General features: G+C 38.5%; 1 protein-coding gene across 4 annotated transcripts; it reads left to right on the forward strand.

Moving 5' to 3' along the window:
- The first annotated feature begins 1,843 nt into the window (after nt 1-1,843).
- ndnfl (neuron-derived neurotrophic factor, like) lies at nt 1,844-15,567 on the forward strand. 4 transcript variants are annotated; one of them, XM_016279811.1, is made up of 4 exons: nt 1,844-1,977; nt 7,753-7,950; nt 10,786-10,910; nt 13,522-15,567. In XM_016279811.1, exons 2-4 carry the CDS (start codon nt 7,790-7,792, stop codon nt 14,946-14,948), a joined length of 1,713 nt encoding a protein of 570 aa, XP_016135297.1. In that variant the 5' UTR covers nt 1,844-1,977; nt 7,753-7,789; the 3' UTR covers nt 14,949-15,567. The 4 variants fall into 4 exon arrangements, with proteins under 4 accessions (XP_016135297.1, XP_016135298.1, XP_016135296.1 ...); XM_016279812.1 differs by lacking the exon at nt 1,844-1,977 and adding an exon at nt 4,504-4,586; XM_016279810.1 differs by lacking the exon at nt 1,844-1,977 and adding an exon at nt 5,796-6,234.
- Nucleotides 15,568-16,954: the final 1,387 nt, after the last annotated feature.

Here is a 16,954-nt window from a genome sequence, read left to right on the forward strand (position 1 = left end):
TTTGTAGGATGAATTTTTTCTTTCCGCAATGGATTTAGCAGGACTGTGACCATCAAGAACATTCTAGATTCATTAGGACTCTGATTGTCAGTCATATCAGGTTCCTTTCGTCACCACTGAGCTGCTGTCCTGACCTGAACCAAAGCCACCGATGGCGGCCTGCCACAGAAAATCACTTCTTACTGGCCGGACATATCTATTGGTCAAGGAAATCAAGTCTTGGATGAGCTCTGGTTTTTCTTGTGAGCGACGCAGCTCCTTGCTGGATCTGGGGTCACAAACACGCACACAATGACCAGATGGGTGGAGTGTTCTCATTACTTCAATAGCATGGCTGAAGCACCCATAGAATACATTCAAAAAGGCCCAGGAGACATGCTTAACACACACACACACACACACACAATGCAAATAGCTCTTTTCATTCTGCTGTGGAGGATGGACAGAATGTGAGGGAGGGGTGGAAGATGGAGAGATTGCATTGTGTGGGGGAGAGAGGCACAGTGTCGAGTTCGGGAAAAACACTTACAATTACATGTACATATTCAATCTCTCTGATAAGAGCACTTGACCTTTAGAACAAAATACATACACAAACGCACACACACCCACGCTTCAGGTGTGCGCTGTGGAGCGACTTTATGTTCAGCGCTCATGTATTTATGATGAATATAGGTCGAAATCTATATCTATGTCTGTGCCCATACGTAATGTAATACATATTGCCCTATATAAACAGTAATAATGTTATATACGTTACCAAAGTGATGTATAATTTTCACATATTCTATTGGTATATGAAGATATGCGTTGATTACATATAAAAAATACCCATAATAAAATTTGTATATGTGCATGTGTTTGTTTACATAATATTACATATTAAAACATACATTTTGTATGGCCTATATATATATTTTTTTTATATGAAATTGTTCCAATTTCTAGTAGGTTTCATTTATATTTTTATTTCATGTGACAATGTTTCCTATATGAAAATTGTATATATTTACATATAGGTGAAACAGCTACTAAGAGGAATTTTTTATACACCCAGTTCCCATTATTGTCAATGTTTGTTAAATGGAATACAGTTGTTTTTTATTTTATTTTTTTAAGAATTTAATTTATTTAGACATGTCTTTAATGTGTATGTGCATGTGTTTTACTAAAGCCTGCTAATTAGCCTTTGGATTAATAAAGTTGATTTGATTTTTATTGACAGAAAAATTAAATAATTTAATAAAATTAAATGTAAACTATGATTTAACAATTATTTTATATATATATATATTAATTAAAGAGATTTTTCTGCATTCTGGTAATGACAATTTTGGGACAAATTAAAATAACAAGAAATCTAAAGGGATATCAATTATTTTACTGTTTGTAATGAAGATGTTTATGGTTTGGTTTTCTATGAGAATTAATTGAAATTATCTTTGGTGTGGGTGCCCAAATGTAATTAACACATCCCTATACAATCTTCAAAAACACACACACACACACGTCTCCAAACACCCTCCCAATTCTCTCTGCAATTACTCCACACACACACACACACACACACTACCACCCCTCTTGCAACGACAGCACTCACCAAGACACTTTCTCCATCCATCCTTCTATCCATCATCTATCTCTTCTCTCTCTCACATACACACAGTCCACACGCGCATGTGTCTGTTTGACTAGCACGCCTCAGTTATCAGACTGCACCGATCTGGGTCGGGGGGAGAGAAGAGAGGAGAGAAAAGGAAAGGAAACGAGAGAAGAGAGTGGATAAGGGAGAAAGAGGAGAGGAGGAGGAGGGAGGGAGCTTTTCTTTTTTTCTTTCTTTCCCACTATCCTCAGGACTCCAGCAGGACAGGGGAGTTTCTGTGACTCTGAGCACCAGTGCAGAAGACATCAGACCCGTTTACTTCTGCTCTTCTTCGCCTTCTTTCTTCAGAGTGAACGTCCTGAGCACTGGCTGAGGTAAGTACATGTGATTGCATGTTTGTGTGTCTTTGATTACATGCCAGGGACTCAACTAGTAGAGAGCATGGTGCTAGCAACATTAAAGTCATGGGTTCAATTCTCTGTGAAAACACAAAGTAATATATTGTAAATTTTGAATGCAAGTTGGTTTGTAGAAAAAATGATAACTGCTTAGTAATATGAGACCTTTTTCTTCAATCTCTATTTTCTTTGACCCATCACTTTGTTACATGAGATTGGGATCATCCCCTCTTTCTATATGCGTGTGTCTTTACTCATGTCTCTTTGACCACTAAATAGACCATAAGTACAGCGGTGAGATGGTTTGTGGCTTGGGATGGTGGTTCAGTTTCAGGGAAATCCAGAACAGGGCTCACAAACTCCTCATAGTGTGGATGAACCTCGAACTGAATCACAATATCTGAAAATAACAATAGTCATGGTATTAGCAAGAGAGAGTTTTGTTTTGTTTTTTAAATGTATTTTTTTGATTGCATACATCTGATAACATTGAAATCTTACGGGAAAAAAAGAATAATATAACATTTTAAAACGTGATATAAAATATTTGAATAAATCTGAAAACATTACATTTGTTATTAAAAATATTATATTACAAAATCTCAAGACATAATATAAAATATTAAATATTTAAATAAATTTGAAAACATTCAAATCTTGAATTAAAAATATAATAATATAAAATCTAAAATTATAATATAAAAATTTACAATTTATAAAAAATGTATAAAAATATTAAAAGTTTAATTTTGTTCAATTTTATGATAACATATCCTCTGTGAATACGGGCATAATATTGCTGCGCTAGCATTGAAACTACATGGCCATGATTGAATTCAATTCAATTTTGAGAGTGAGACAGAGACAGAGACAGCAAGGAAAGAAAGACAAAGCAATTAGTGTTACTTGACTTGTTGAAGTCGACAATTAGATTCTGAGTTCATGACCATAATATATTTCTGCTCTGTCCACAATCTCCCTCAGTCTTTCACTAAACACTTTTTCTCCCCGTCTCAGCCCATCTCTGTCTATTTACCCCCCTATGGCCCACATCTTTGTATGAGTTCTCAGTTTTCATTCTATACCATTCAAGTTTGGAGTCCTTTTCTGTCTTTCCTTCTCTCTTTTCCACCTCTCTCCCTTTTTTTCTCTCTCTCTCTCTCTCTCTCTCTCTCTTTATATCTGGCTCCTCTGGGAGCAGTCAGGACCCCTGCAAAGAGCATGTGTCACATGACACCACAGCCACCAACGCCATCAACAAGCTCTCCAACGAGAGCGAGAGAGAGAGAGTGTGTACAGTAATACGAGCTCACCCAACACAGTAAACAGAGATTGAGAGATAAAGAGAGAAATCAAATTGGTGTGAGATTTACTGAACGTGTACTAGAAAAACATTTGAAATCAAAAGGAAAAACATCAGAAATTATACTCTGAATACAGAATCATTAAGAATTCAGTCTATTCAGGACAATTCATATTTTTGCATTATGAAATTATTTTTTAATTTAGCACATTCCCCTCACATTCTCATTACCATGATGTGTCTAGGCATCCCACTCCCATTATTCTCAATTCTAATTACTACAATACAGTTGTTGTTGATTAAACATTTTTTAAATGTATATTAAATGAAATACGGCAAACATTACCATTGTGTGTGAATACTTTCAAATAGGCCTAAGTATTTTAATGATATAAAAAAATACGTTAAATATATACCATTTAAGTACTATATACTTTTTTAAAAAGTATTTATTTATTATTATTATTATTATCATTGCTTTACAATAATGAGCATTTTGGAAGAAAAATACATTTTACAATGCAAAAATGATGCAACTGCAAAAAAAAAAATTCTTAATGCAACATTTTTCTTAATATCTCATTTGATTTTAGGAGGAAAATTAACCCTACCATTGGGTTCACCAACTCGAGGTTTTACGACCATCTATCCAGCTCTTTTTCGCATATTCATTTGGACGTGTCAATTTTGTCTTCCGTTTTTCTTCTACACTTCCTTCCTCATACCGTCTTTCTCTCTCACCTCCTACACTATTGTTCGGCTCCTCCCTCATTCACTCTCCCTTTTACCTAATTTTTCCCCCTTCCGATCCTCTCTTTCTCACCTTCACTGTCTTTTTTCACCTTTCTTAATCCCTCTCTTCATCTTCCTGGACATTTTCCCGTTCCCATCTCTCTCTCTCTCTCTCTCTCCTCCTCTTCACACTTTCCTTGCATCCTTCTTTTCCACCCCCTCCATCCTTTTTCTCTTCTGTTTTTTAATGAGGGCCTGTTCAGCAGTCAGAATCAGAGCAGAGGTTGGGTGATGCGTCTCATGCGCGTTCACTCCACCGCCTGTCATCTGATCTACGGGGCAACGTTTCCCCAGCGACAACCATGAGTGTTGTTATGGGGACACTTTTCAGCACGACGGCTTTGATCGCAGCCTCTCTCTCCCCGGGGACGTGAACTCACATCACTGGGCCCATCAGCTGCAGATAAACACCGATTGAACATCTGAGAGTTTCAAACTTCCTCAACTCTCCCTCACAGACGCCACTCGGCGGTGCTCAGATTACCTCCAGGTGCTGTTTTGGTCGGGTTTGTTCTTTTTGTCGATGGATTTTTATACAACCAAAGCAGCCTGCTGTTCGTACATAATGAGTGGAGTTGAATTATATTTACACGGTAAACCAATTTGATGGCGCCTGTTAAAAATAGAGACAGAACCAAGTGAGTGTTTGCCAGGCATCGCTGAAGTGCCGCTCTCGTCTCGCAGTGCGAGGCTTCTGTGTGGAGTGTCAAAGCATAGAGCACTGAGTGTTAGCGGATAGCAAATTTTCTTTGCTCATATAAATAATTCTCTCTGAATAAAGGCAAATGTTTCCTGCTGTCATTGAATCATCAGCTGGGATGAGGATAATTTTCTCTCCCTCGTCCTCTCGTGTCTCTCTCTCTCTCTCATCTTGCCCTCACAACAGATGGAGTGTGAGAATCAACTGATTGACTGATAGCTGTTCTTTGCTTGTCAGCCGTAATGAATAACCTTTGTGCTGAATGTCGGTAGAAACACAAGTGAGTTTGTCATCTAACACAAGAATTCAGTCTATTCAGGACAATTCATATTTTTGCATTATGAAATAATTTTTTAATTAAGCACATTCCCCTCACATTCTCATTACCATGATGTGTCTAGGCATCCCACTCCCATTATTCTCAATTCTAATTACTACAATACAGTTGTTGTTGATTAAACATTTTTTAAATGTATATTAAATGAAATACGGCAAACATTACCATTGTGTGTGAATACTTTCAAATAGGCCTAAGTATTTTCATGATATAAAAAAATACGTTAAATATATACCATTTAAGTACTATATACTTTTAAAAAAAGTTTTTATTTATTATTATTATTATTATCATTGCTTTACAATAATGAGCATTTTGGAAGAAAAATACATTTTACAATGCAAAAATGATGCAACTGCAAAAAAAAAAATTCTTAATGCAACATTTTTCTTAATATCTCATTTGATTTTAGGAGGAAAATTAACCCTAACATTGGGTTCACCAACTCGAGGTTTTACGACCATCTATCCAGCTCTTTTTCGCATATTCATTTGGACGTGTCAATTTTGTCTTCCGTTTTTCTTCTACACTTCCTTCCTCATACCGTCTTTCTCTCTCACCTCCTACACTATTGTTCGGCTCCTCCCTCATTCACTCTCCCTTTTACCTAATTTTTCCCCCTTCCGATCCTCTCTTTCTCACCTTCACTGTCTTTTTTCACCTTTCTTAATCCCTCTCTTCATCTTCCTGGACATTTTCCCGTTCCCATCTCTCTCTCTCTCTCTCTCTCCTCCTCTTCACACTTTCCTTGCATCCTTCTTTTCCACCCCCTCCATCCTTTTTCTCTTCTGTTTTTTAATGAGGGCCTGTTCAGCAGTCAGAATCAGAGCAGAGGTTGGGTGATGCGTCTCATGCGCGTTCACTCCACCGCCTGTCATCTGATCTACGGGGCAACGTTTCCCCAGCGACAACCATGAGTGTTGTTATGGGGACACTTTTCAGCACGACGGCTTTGATCGCAGCCTCTCTCTCCCCGGGGACGTGAACTCACATCACTGGGCCCATCAGCTGCAGATAAACACCGATTGAACATCTGAGAGTTTCAAACTTCCTCAACTCTCCCTCACAGACGCCACTCGGCGGTGCTCAGATTACCTCCAGGTGCTGTTTTGGTCGGGTTTGTTCTTTTTGTCGATGGATTTTTATACAACCAAAGCAGCCTGCTGTTCGTACATAATGAGTGGAGTTGAATTATATTTACACGGTAAACCAATTTGATGGCGCCTGTTAAAAATAGAGACAGAACCAAGTGAGTGTTTGCCAGGCATCGCTGAAGTGCCGCTCTCGTCTCGCAGTGCGAGGCTTCTGTGTGGAGTGTCAAAGCATAGAGCACTGAGTGTTAGCGGATAGCAAATTTTCTTTGCTCATATAAATAATTCTCTCTGAATAAAGGCAAATGTTTCCTGCTGTCATTGAATCATCAGCTGGGATGAGGATAATTTTCTCTCCCTCGTCCTCTCGTGTCTCTCTCTCTCTCTCATCTTGCCCTCACAACAGATGGAGTGTGAGAATCAACTGATTGACTGATAGCTGTTCTTTGCTTGTCAGCCGTAATGAATAACCTTTGTGCTGAATGTCGGTAGAAACACAAGTGAGTTTGTCATCTAACACATCAGCCCCGAGTGCAGATCTTCCCAGGATTTAGCCCGGGAATGTGAGTTTCAGCCGTCAGAGTTGGATTTTGACAGGTTTTAGAAGATTTTAATCTTAATTTTAATTTAAAGTTGGCAGTTTATCTCCAACTTTCACATCAAGGACAAGGCAGATGTTTCAAGGATGATGGATTTACACGTTGTGAAATGAGATAAAGTCAAAATTCTGCTGAATTATCAGCTCTTTTGAAACTTCCAGACGTCCTCATTTGTCTTGGAGCTTTCATAAGCCAAAGCATGAGCTGTTTGTAATCTAGATGGACTGACTGACAAGATACGGTAAATCAACTTTTCACTACAGTCTGTACGCTTATGCGTTTTTCTGTAATAAATAGTATGCAAATGGAAGTATGTCAAATGAGTTAAACAGTGGTAGGCGAACAATATCTGAACGACAGACTGCATCTGCAGAGATTGTGAATTGTGCAGCCAGTGGACCATCAGTTTCTAAATGTTAAAAACAAAAATGGTAGACAACTGTGAGATGGATGTCTCATTTCAAGTGCTATACCAAAACCATTTAAAGCTTTTTTCCCCCCAAAAGTGACTTAGAAATGATGAATATATCAACAGTATTTAGTCAAGTCAAGTTAAAAACTTTTTAACCATGTTGTTGTTAGTATGTCATGGGTCAAAGGTCAAGAACATAAAGGTCAAAGGACAGTGCAACATGGCAAATGTAGTAAATCCTCAGAACTCAAGCATATACCTCAAGTAAAGAGGTCCTTAAAGTTCTTAATCATATTTAGTACATACTATAAGATACATATGATAATTCAGATGCAGCTATCTTTAAGAAGGGAGAACTGCAGTAGCTCTATAAAGTTAAACAGTTAAGAAAAGCATCATTGTCCTTTAATATCATCCTTCTGATTTCTAGTGAGATATTCTATCAAAAGTTGTTGAAAAAAAAAACATTATAAAAGCTCTTACCTCCTGTTTAAAACTGACATTCTGTGTTTTCCAGGCAAGTACAAGTGAGTGGCCGTTTTTGTTGGACAAGGATGGCTCTCTCCTGGTGTTTTTGCCTGGCCATGGCCCTCTTTTCTGGTCCCGGCACCAGCCATGCCCTGGCACCTGAAAATGAAGTGACATTACACCCCACAACATGGCTGAGTGAAAACAGGGTCACACCAGTACATCTGCCTAAAGGACGCACTCGCAGGTAAAAGACACACTAGACACACACACACAGGCTAAAAAAGACAGTAAAGAATTCCTCCAATAAGAGGCAGGTACACAAAAAATGGGTTTCTTGAATCATCTTGGAGACGTTGGCACAGTTCTTCTAGATTTAGTCTGTCTCACTTTGTTCTGTTTCTTCATGTCATTCCAGACAGATCAGATCTCTGTGTGAAGCACTGGCTGTTGTCAGACTCCTTGTGCAAACAAAAATCTCACTGGATTATTACAATTAATGGTAAAATGAACGTTTGGAAATGTAGACTGATATTTCCTACAGATACACTACAGCAAAAGATAGAAATAACTGACTTAAAACCATTTTCTAGCTGGTGAAAATACTAGTGTTCTAATAATTTTGGTCACCACTGTATATTACAATATTTACTTTGTAAACAGTCTGTAGAAAAGACATTAAGCTACATTTTACTAGCAACACAAACTCTTTTTGTGACACTCTGAAATCAATGATGGGTCAATTATTTCCTCTTATCTGTTTGATTCTTGTTAATGGGCTTAAAATCATGCCACAGATTTCCCAGTTTCCTCTCTATCAAACCCATTGAATTCAAGCAGCTAAAATTGCAGCTTTCTTTTTCCATTAGCAACACTAGCCAGTGAGAATCACAGTGAGAACTGCTCCCTCAGCCGTAACAGAGGTGGTGTCAGGCTTCAGACTGAGCGCGAGAACGAGAGAAAGAGAGAAGAACAGAATGAGTTTGAATGCACAGCCGCGGGGCAGGAGCTGCTGATCATAAATCAAATTATTTAATCTATTAAAAGATTGTAACTGTGCCTTCCACACAAAACTCTTACTAAAAATTGCATTAAAAGGGTAAGGGATGGACACACCTGAAGTGTACCTGCAAGCAATCCCTCAAACTAAAACTATGACCCTTTGTTTCGTTGTCAAGGTCAAAGTTAAATCTGATTACCAGAAGAATGAAATCAATATTATGATAATGTGCCAAGGCGGTGTGCCAGGGGCATGCAAATAAGAGATCCAAATCACATTAAACAAATGCTGAATCTTAAATCTAATCTGACTATTTCCATAGCAATAATATAATGAGCAGCTGAAGATGCAGAAAACCATTGACTGAAGGCAGTCGCACAAGCAGGGTTTCAAGGTCAGAGGAAGTGGCTGTTGCCAAATGGCTGGTGTTACCAGAATGCACCGAGGGAGGTTCACCAGATTCTGCCCAGTGTGATGTTATTCACGGAGGGGGAGTGAATGTGTTTCCTGCTTGAGCGGAGCACGCTACAGTGATGCTGCACCTGGCATCAGTTGTGATCTGTAAACGTTAGGGTTTGTGGAGATGCATATCTAAACAATGGCGATGGATCGATAGAAGCTTATCAGAGATCAGTCATCTGCTTTTGTTTCTCCTCACCTTCTTTAGCGGATCAACTTGTGCAAACAACAGCAGTCAAACAGTCCCCAAGGAAGCTCTGCGGCATGTTATTTAATTAAAGACGTCATGTCATACACTTTTTAGCATTAACTTTTTTTTCACAGAGGTCCTTTTTAAATTATATTAGTTAATTTTTTTGTTCCAAAACAGTCATCATTTAGTTTTTAATAACCACTTTTTTCACCCTCTCTCTGAGGCTTATAGTTCAAGAGATAGTTCACCAAAAACTTCAAATTCTGTCATTATTTTTTCACACACATGTCACTCTAAACCTGTATGCATTTCTTTCTTCTGTGGAACGCAAAAAAATATATTTTGAAGAATGCTGGTAACCGAACACTTTTGGTGACCACTGAATTCCATTGTATGGACAAAAAAGCACTTATTTGAGATTTAATTTTTGGGCAAACTATTCCTTTAAAATAAATGCTCTCTTCACATAAGAAAGGAGTAACAGCCTTCTTCTCACAAGTGTATTTACTGCCAGTTACAATATAGATGCCAAATGTTCACAATACAGTGCAATTTCACTCAAACAGTAAAGTTCGTACTGAAATGATCAGGGACTTTGTTGAACTTCAACCACTCAATTTCTAATGTTGAGATCGTATCTGAATGATTCAGAACAAGGAACACAGCACAAGGTTGGTTGAACATTCCTATATTTTACTCTTTATCTGTACTATGGTGTTTAGAAATAATAATATGACTGAGTGGATCAAGTTTCTGAACACTGAATAGGCATTTATTCATAAATGTGGGCATTCATGTGTTAAAGTCAGAAATCCAATGATTTTGTAACAAGATATTTTTGCAGCTTAATTTCAATAGAGGGTCTTTTAGGGAAGTCTATTTCTGCTTTAGAATAAAAAATATAATAGGCCACATTGTAAGATGCAAAGGGCCAGTTGCATAAACTGCTTAGACTAGTCTTAAAAAGTTAGTCATCTATTTTTTTTTCTTCAAGACTGGTCATAACTTTTTAAAATCAGTTACAGAAAGGTAGGTTGGTTTAATTTGAATCCAAAAAGCAAGACTGGTTACCCTTTGGCTAACTGCTAGTTGGTCAAACTATAGTTCTTAAGACAGTCTTAACATAGTGGCTATGTTTATGCAACTGGCCCAAAGTCTCAGGAGATATTAAGTCACAGTTACTGTACAGTGTTTTATGTTTAAAAAATGAGGAATACAAATAGAGTGAATTAGAATCCCTTAATGAGACAATTTGGCTGGTGCACATTGTTAAAGGAGACTGTTAGACCGATTAATTTATGATTAATAGTTAATTTATGGAATATAAAACTAGATATTTTATATAGATATTCAGAGCTCTTATGAATAATTAGACCAAACAAATCATATTTGCTGTGTCTAATACATACAGATACTGATCTGTGTTTCAGACTGTATTTCACGCTAAAGAAGAAAGCCGATTTGCTGTCCGTTACTGTGAGCCCCTGTGCAGTGCCCATCGAATGGAGCTTGGCTGTTCGGACCCTGAAGGATAAACCGCCTAAGAAAGCACACTGTGAGTTTGTGTGTGTATGTATGCTTATTCATGGACTTGTGTCTGCTTGAAGGTATATTTGTGCATGCATGCAAACATGTACGTGTGTTTGTGTTTGGGGAGCGCTGGCATAGACCTAACCAGGACTAACAGACAACTCAGGGATTTTATATCCAAAGGGCGGATGGGTTACATCCCTTCAGAGGCTTTAATGAAGAAGCGAAGCAGTCGCTTGAGGCTCACTGATTTAATTAGCAGGTGTAAAACTGCTGTTGTGTTGCTTTAGGGCCTCTGTGGACAGAAGATTCTCCTCTTATCCATCTCCAAATCTCCAGGCTGTTTCCCTGACAGAGAAAAGACAAGAAAGAAAAACATTTTCAAACAGAAACAAAGAGATATAACATATGCAAACATATTCTGGATGGATAAACATTGACGTCTGTTTCTAATTGAAATTTTTAGTAACACTTTACAATAAGAGTCTGTTTGTTAACATTAGTTTATGAATTAGGTACTGTGAGCTTATAAAGAAAAAAATGTATAGCATTTCTTAATCTAGGTTAATGAAAATTCTACGCTAATTTATAATGCATAATGCTAACCATCAACCTGTGTGACTTTCTTTTTTCTGTGGAACATTAAATAGACTATTTTGAAGAAAGTCGTACAGTATTAAAATGACATGAGAGTGAGTAAATTAAGCATAAACTGCTTAGACTAGTCTTAAAAAGTTAGTCATCTATTTTTTTTTCTTCAAGACTGGTCATAACTTTTTAAAATCAGTTACAGAAAGGTAGGTTGGTTTAATTTGAATCCAAAAAGCAAGACTGGTTACCCTTTGGCTAACTGCTAGTTGGTCAAACTATAGTTCTTAAGACAGTCTTAACATAGTGGCTATGTTTATGCAACTGGCCCAAAGTCTCAGGAGATATTAAGTCACAGTTACTGTACAGTGTTTTATGTTTAAAAAATGAGGAATACAAATAGAGTGAATTAGAATCCCTTAATGAGACAATTTGGCTGGTGCATATTGTTAAAGGAGACTGTTAGACCGATTAATTTATGATTAATAGTTAATTTATGGAATATAAAACTAGATATTTTATATAGATATTCAGAGCTCTTATGAATAATTAGACCAAACAAATCATATTTGCTGTGTCTAATACATACAAATACTGATCTGTTTCAGACTGTATTTCACGCTAAAGAAGAAAGCCGATTTGCTGTCCGTTACTGTGAGCCCCTGTGCAGTGCCCATCGAATGGAGCTTGGCTGTTCGGACCCTGAAGGATAAACCGCCTAAGAAAGCACACTGTGAGTTTGTGTGTGTATGTATGCTTATTCATGGACTTGTGTCTGCTTGAAGGTATATTTGTGCATGCATGCAAACATGTACGTGTGTTTGTGTTTGGGGAGCGCTGGCATAGACCTAACCAGGACTAACAGACAACTCAGGGATTTTATATCCAAAGGGCGGATGGGTTACATCCCTTCAGAGGCTTTAATGAAGAAGCGAAGCAGTCGCTTGAGGCTCACTGATTTAATTAGCAGGTGTAAAACTGCTGTTGTGTTGCTTTAGGGCCTCTGTGGACAGAAGATTCTCCTCTTATCCATCTCCAAATCTCCAGGCTGTTTCCCTGACAGAGAAAAGACAAGAAAGAAAAACATTTTCAAACAGAAACAAAGAGATACAACATATGCAAACATATTCTGGATGGATAAACATTGACGTCTGTTTCTAATTGAAATTTTTAGTAACACTTTACAATAAGAGTCTGTTTGTTAACATTAGTTTATGAATTAGGTACTGTGAGCTTATAAAGAAAAAAATGTATAGCATTTCTTAATCTAGGTTAATGAAAATTCTACGCTAATTTATAATGCATAATGCTAACCATCAACCTGTGTGACTTTCTTTTTTCTGTGGAACATTAAATAGACTATTTTGAAGAAAGTCGTACAGTATTAAAATGACATGAGAGTGAGTAAATTAAGTTCTCATTTTTGGGTGAACTATTCATTTAATTGTAATTATAAATATACTGTTGTTCATTGTTAACTGAAATTTGTGCATGCTACATAAATGTTAAAAATTTATGTATATTGTATATGTAAAATTAACAATCAATATTAATAAGCCCTAGTTCACAATACCTAATGCATTAACTAATGTTAACAAATTAAGGTTTCAAAAAGCATTTCACAATTAGTAAGTATGTTCATTAATATTTGGAAGACACATCTGCTTCATAGGTCTAACAGTACCAGAATAATCCTGATGATTTGATTTTGCATTGCATTTTATGGTGACTACATTTCTGCACTCTGCTTTCGTAATCATGCGCATGTTCTGAAATGAAGAGTTAGTCTAACAGGCAAAGCAGCATTATAAAGTCATAAAGTGACATATAAATCATTTAGACTGTGAACTCGGGGGTCCCCATCTACACCTTTAAATTATTCACTTTGATTACCAAACGTTGCCTCTAAAAGTGTGCCGACAAAAGTAATGATGGTTTGCATGAAAAACAGGCTTATCCGTGCATGCCGCCCAAATGTTTTTTAGCTCTCTTTTGATTAGAGCCGTCTTTTGAATATGCTTGATCTTGATCTGAAATCGTTTCTGCAGGGAGCTCGAAGAAGAGCATGCCAGAGGTTTGGTGGAGAGGTTCTGGAAGGGAGGGTAGGATTTACACCTACACCGGCAATGCTGTAGACACCTACACCGGTCCTGCCTACGCTCCAGCGTCCATCTACATCCTACGGCTGAAATCAAACGAACAGGACACGCAGGTGTCGGTGTACCTCCACGAAGGTCCTGGTCCCTCGGGGGCTTTCCCGGAGCTGCCGTCGGACCCCAGAGTGCACACTCTGGGTGTAGGCATGACCAGTGTCACCTTAAACTGGGCTCCGAGTTCATCTGTAGTTGTTAAAGATGGTCACCGGCCACATCACGAATATTGCATCTTAGTCAACCACAAACACAACTATAGAAGTCTTTGCGCTGCTCGTGAGGGAATCCGAAAGGAGATACAGAGTGTGAAGAAGAGACAGAGGAGGGACAAACAAAGCAAGGAGATTGTGTGGGCAACGCTTAAAGACTGGTGGTGGCGGCAGCCGGATGCCCTCAAGAATCGTGAATCCTCCACGACTGACAAGTTTGAGGACCCTGGATGTGTGTGCAGGGACATCGAAAGTGTGTGCACGGTTTCAGACCTGCTTCCGGATACGCAGTACTACTTTGACGTCTTCGTAGTGGACAGGGTTAACGGCACGAGTGCGGCCTACACTGGCACTTTCGCCCGCACGCACGAGGAGGCTCATCCTGCTGTCACATCCTTACGGGAAGGCCAGGTCAAATGGGTCACCCTGAGTGAGGATGCAAGCAGTCTTCAGGGGGATCAGTTCCAATTTAAACCTCGTGGGTGGCAACAAAATGGGCTCCTTACCTTGCACACCTGCAACAGCACTAGTAAAGTCAAGGTCACCGTTTCCAGTAAAGGACTGACTTTGACGTCTCAAGAGGTGGGACATCAGCTTGCCCAGATATGGTTGCACGGTGCCCCATCGTACATCATCCAGCTCCAGGCCTTGGCTCCAGGTTCCTCATCGACGATCCCTAAAGGCGATTCCAGCAAGTCCAAGTTCTGTCTCAAAATGCAAGCGTCATCAGCGTACCACCGCCGAGCCGTGCCGGTGTTTCCCGCCACACTACAGATTAAGTCTTTCAACAAGTTGCGGACATGCAACTCCGTCACTCTGGCCTGGATGGGGACCGAAGAGCGGAGTCTCTATTGTGTTTATCGGAGGCAGATCCCACTTGACAGCAAGCACACCTCGACGGATCGTTGCATCGACCCAGAATCCCGTCCTGCAAACGAGAGAGTCCTCTGTAAGTATTTCCAGGAGTTGAACCCACGTCGGGCGGTCACAACAGCGGTGATCGGTGAACTGGAACCAGGGATGCTATATGTGTTTGACGTTTATCTTATGAGACGCTGGGGACTTCCAATTAAGTACCACAGCAAGACGGTGAGAACCAGAAGTGAATGTTGAGTGGACATCTCAGAATCTTGCTTTCAGTGGAGAAGGACTCAAATGGAGAGACATTACGCCACAGGGAAGCCATTGTAAGGCCAGAGAGGGAACTATGGGGGGCCTTGATCTGGTGCAGTGGAGGTCAAACGTGACCATTGAAAGACACAAACACACATAATTATGCCAACACAGAGACACACAAAATACCAAGAGAGGTGAGACCAAGCTCACACCAGCAAAAACTAATTTACTTTACGATACTGCCGTATTAATGTTTGTGTTGTTGTTGTTGTGTGATGCCGTCTCTGTTGTTAATTATTAGAGTGTCTGAATAACAGAAACTCTCTCGTCTCTTACACAAAAGAGGACCATGCCAAAATATGCAAGAGAAACAGCCGGAGGGCTTTGAGCACCAGTGCTAACCAGAGCTGTATCAGATCTCTTAATCTGCCACCAGTATCAGAGAAAGACACCAAGCGAGGGAGAGCCGAGAGAGAGCGAAAGAGCCGTGTGAAGTCAGTGTGTTGATTATGCTCTGCTAAAGCATGCAGCAGGGAAAAACGAGTTAGCAGTTCGCTTCGTTGTCTGTGATGTGATTGTTGTGCTGCGCTTCTGCGCACTAATAAAACAGTTACCAACCAGACATGAAAATTATCTGTAGATGTTTCACGCTTTGACATTCATCAAGGTCAATGGCTGTTCATGTTCCTGAATATAAAATGGACTGAATTTATGTTATACATGTGAAAGCGATTCAGTGTTGATGTTAGTAGCAAACAGGTACACAAATTTTACCACTGTGACAGTAAGAAAGTGTTAGTATTAATAATACTGATTATACAAATAACAAACAGACATTGTGAGCTCTTATTAAATATGAAAAATATTAACGACGAACTTTGGATGCTGCAGTCCCACAGACATCAAAAGTGCTCCAGGGACTCCCTCTGCCGTCCAAATGAGGAACAAGCCCTGAACAGCTGCTGGATGTCCCAAAAACAGTTGTGGGAATTTTGATGTAGTGACTGGAATTTTGAATCACTACAGGTTAGATCATTATGATCTATCATATTCTGAACTTTGGCTAGTTAATTCAAACAAGTCTTTCAGGTTTGATGAGGATGGTGTAAGAGATTAGATTTTTTAAATATATATATATATATAAACTATCTCCTTAAGTCGACTGAAACAAGTCTTATTTGATACCATGTGTGTGCAATGGGTTTAATGTCCTTATGTCACTTCAATTGCATATCAGTCATTTTATACTTTCATAGCCTTTCTCTAAAAGGGGGAAAACTGCAAAAATACTTGTTATCTTAGGCTAGTTAATTCAAACAAGTCTTTCAGGTTTGATGAGGATGGTGTAAGAGATTAGATTTTTTTTATATATATATATATAAACTATCTCCTTAAGTCGACTGAAACAAGTCTTATTTGATACCATGTGTGTGCAATGGGTTTAATGTCCTTATGTCACTTCAATTGCATATCAGTCATTTTATACTTTCAGAGCCTTTCTCTAAAAGGGGGAAAACTGCAAAAATACTTGTTATCTTGCTGTTGTTTATCAAAAATATAAGCCAAACCAAAAATGATCAGAATAATCATCAAAACCTTGATTTATATTTTATAATTTATGAATTGTTTAAATTTATAATATAGGCAATTGTGGTTTTAAAGTTTACTTGTTTATCCAACAGCTATAGCAAAAATATGTCAATTGTGATAAGAATAGAATCACTAATGTTATTCTAATTTCAGGCAGTTTTGAACTAGGTATTTGAAACCAACATACAAAACAACTGAAGCTGACTCAGAGCTGTATAGTTACTCAGATTAATGTACGGTACTGTTAAAGACCAAAAGAAAAACAACATATTATTCAAATAATTACCTTTATTGTTCAATTGCCATTCTCATTTAGGTTACAGAGGTAAACATTTAGGGGGAATCTTAGATACAGCAGTGCTACACCTGCCAAGAGCTGTCACCTCCACACACACACATACACATGCACACAC

Source organism: Sinocyclocheilus grahami, unplaced genomic scaffold (genome assembly GCF_001515645.1).
Source record: "Sinocyclocheilus grahami isolate Dianchi unplaced genomic scaffold, SAMN03320097.WGS_v1.1 scaffold134.1, whole genome shotgun sequence".
NCBI classification, from domain to species: domain Eukaryota; kingdom Metazoa; phylum Chordata; class Actinopteri; order Cypriniformes; family Cyprinidae; genus Sinocyclocheilus; species Sinocyclocheilus grahami.

Coding starts and splice junctions, on each gene's coding strand:
- ndnfl (XM_016279809.1), top strand. CDS start 7,456: ATGGCAAATGTAGTAAATCCTCAGAACTCAAGCATATACCTCAA. Junction 7,500..7,752: donor AACTCAAGCATATACCTCAA/GTAAAGAGGTCC, acceptor TGTGTTTTCCAG/GCAAGTACAAGTGAGTGGCC. Junction 7,951..10,785: donor CCTAAAGGACGCACTCGCAG/GTAAAAGACACA, acceptor TCTGTGTTTCAG/ACTGTATTTCACGCTAAAGA.